Consider the following 1,742-nt stretch of genomic DNA (forward strand, 5'->3'; position numbering starts at 1 on the left):
AATGATTACGAAAAGTAAAGTGGGTTTAGTTGTGATGTTATAGTAAGTAAGATTTGTAATCCAAATTCAGATTACCAATTAACACACTTTAGTTCTCAAGTTGTTTCGATGATTAAAAGAAGGCAAAAGTATTCATTACCCCCCTGAACTTGAAGCTTTTTATTCAGTGTACACCTAAACTTTATTTTGTTTCTATTACCCCCATGAACTTGCTTATTCATCCAACACGTACACCTTTTTCTGTCCACCTGTCATAGAAACTGAAATCAAACTCTACAAGGCGCGTGAGACAGCGATTTTTTGCCACATCATAAAGTTACAACGGTAATATATGTAAAAATCTATTTTTTCTTTAATATTTGGCTTATTTTAAGAATTTTTCTCTCTCTATTCTCTAGCTATTTATTCTTCTTTATCCCTTCTCCCTTTTCAAATTTCAGATTTTTCTCAAGGGCTTCGGGAATCCTCTTTTTGAAACACAATCCATCAATAATACAATTACAAATTGCAACATCTGGCTTACGCCCTTTTTCCCACATTGTCTTGAACAACTCTACCGCCCTGCTTATTTTCCCTGATTTAAATAATAATTTGATGAATATCCCATATATAAATTTATCCGGCTTACATTTTGAAGTCACAATATCATTCCAAAACCTCTTCGCCTCTTGTGAATTCCCCAAAACACACCATCCATTCAAAATAATATTCTGAGTTTTAATGTTATCCTTAAACTCAATTATCTTATTATAGAACAATAATTCAGCATATTCAACATGTTTGTATCGGCATAAACACACAAGAAGAGTTTGAAAAGCAATTAGATCAAGTTCCAAATCAAAATTTTTCCTCTTATAGAAAAACTCTTTTGCATCTTCAACTCTATGAGTTGCAGCATATCTATTAATCACAATACCATAAGTTTTTTCATTAATCAAATTTCCTCTCTTAGACATTTCGTCGAGCACTTGGTTGAGTTCATCAAAACGTTTCATACGACCAAGAATATCGAGAATTTCATCGAAAGATTCAGTATTTGGTGAATACCTACATGGATTTTCACCTACTAATATCCATTTGAAGAAGATAAAAACTGGTTTCCAATCAGAACGGTGCCTTTTAAGCACGTTTAGAATGAAATCTTCCGATAATGTGAAATTGCAATTACTTAGAGATTGAAAAATTTCACTCACTAATTTATCTGTTTTATTCTTGAGAAGGGTCTGCACTTCCAACGCGCAGGTTTCTTCTTCGGATATTGTGTGCATTAGGCGATGAAAGCGACTCGTCATTTTGGGTTGAAAACTGTAGAAACGCTGAATTCTCCGGTAGAGTTCTTTAGTTGACATTCCGATGACCTTTCCGGTGGAACGCCGGAAAAGTAGATTTTATTGGAATAAAAGCAAGAGCAAACAAGAGCAAGTCATATAAGACAGAGTTTGATTTGTGAATTGTGAAGGTTGGTATTATCTAGGTGACAAATTATTTATCTAGGTGGAAAAATATTTATCTAGGTGGCAAAATATTTATCTAGGTGTCGTGCGCGTGTAGACACGATCGTAGTGAGTGGACCGCAAAGGTGTACGTGTTGGATGAATAAGCAAGTTAAGGGGGGTAATTGAAACAAAATAAAGTTTAGGTGTACACTGAATAAAAACCTTCAAGTACAGGGGGGTAATGAATACTTTTGCCTTAAAAGAAATTAGGATTGTGTTCCCCATAACGTTACACCTAATGTTCTT

The 1,742-nt window shown here is 34.3% G+C and overlaps 1 protein-coding gene across 1 annotated transcript; it reads right to left on the minus strand.

Moving 5' to 3' along the window:
* Window positions 1-398: 398 nt before the first annotated feature.
* On the minus strand, window positions 399-1,380 carry LOC107030013 (putative pentatricopeptide repeat-containing protein At3g15200). The gene has a single exon (XM_015231424.2). It carries the CDS (start codon window positions 1,347-1,349, stop codon window positions 399-401), a length of 951 nt encoding a protein of 316 aa, XP_015086910.1. The 5' UTR covers window positions 1,350-1,380.
* Between the last annotated feature and the right edge of the window lie 362 nt (window positions 1,381-1,742).

This window comes from Solanum pennellii, chromosome 9, assembly GCF_001406875.1.
Source record: "Solanum pennellii chromosome 9, SPENNV200".
Taxonomy (NCBI): Eukaryota; Viridiplantae; Streptophyta; class Magnoliopsida; order Solanales; family Solanaceae; genus Solanum; species Solanum pennellii.

Coding starts and splice junctions, on each gene's coding strand:
- LOC107030013 (XM_015231424.2), bottom strand. CDS start 1,349: ATGTCAACTAAAGAACTCTACCGGAGAATTCAGCGTTTCTACAGTTTT.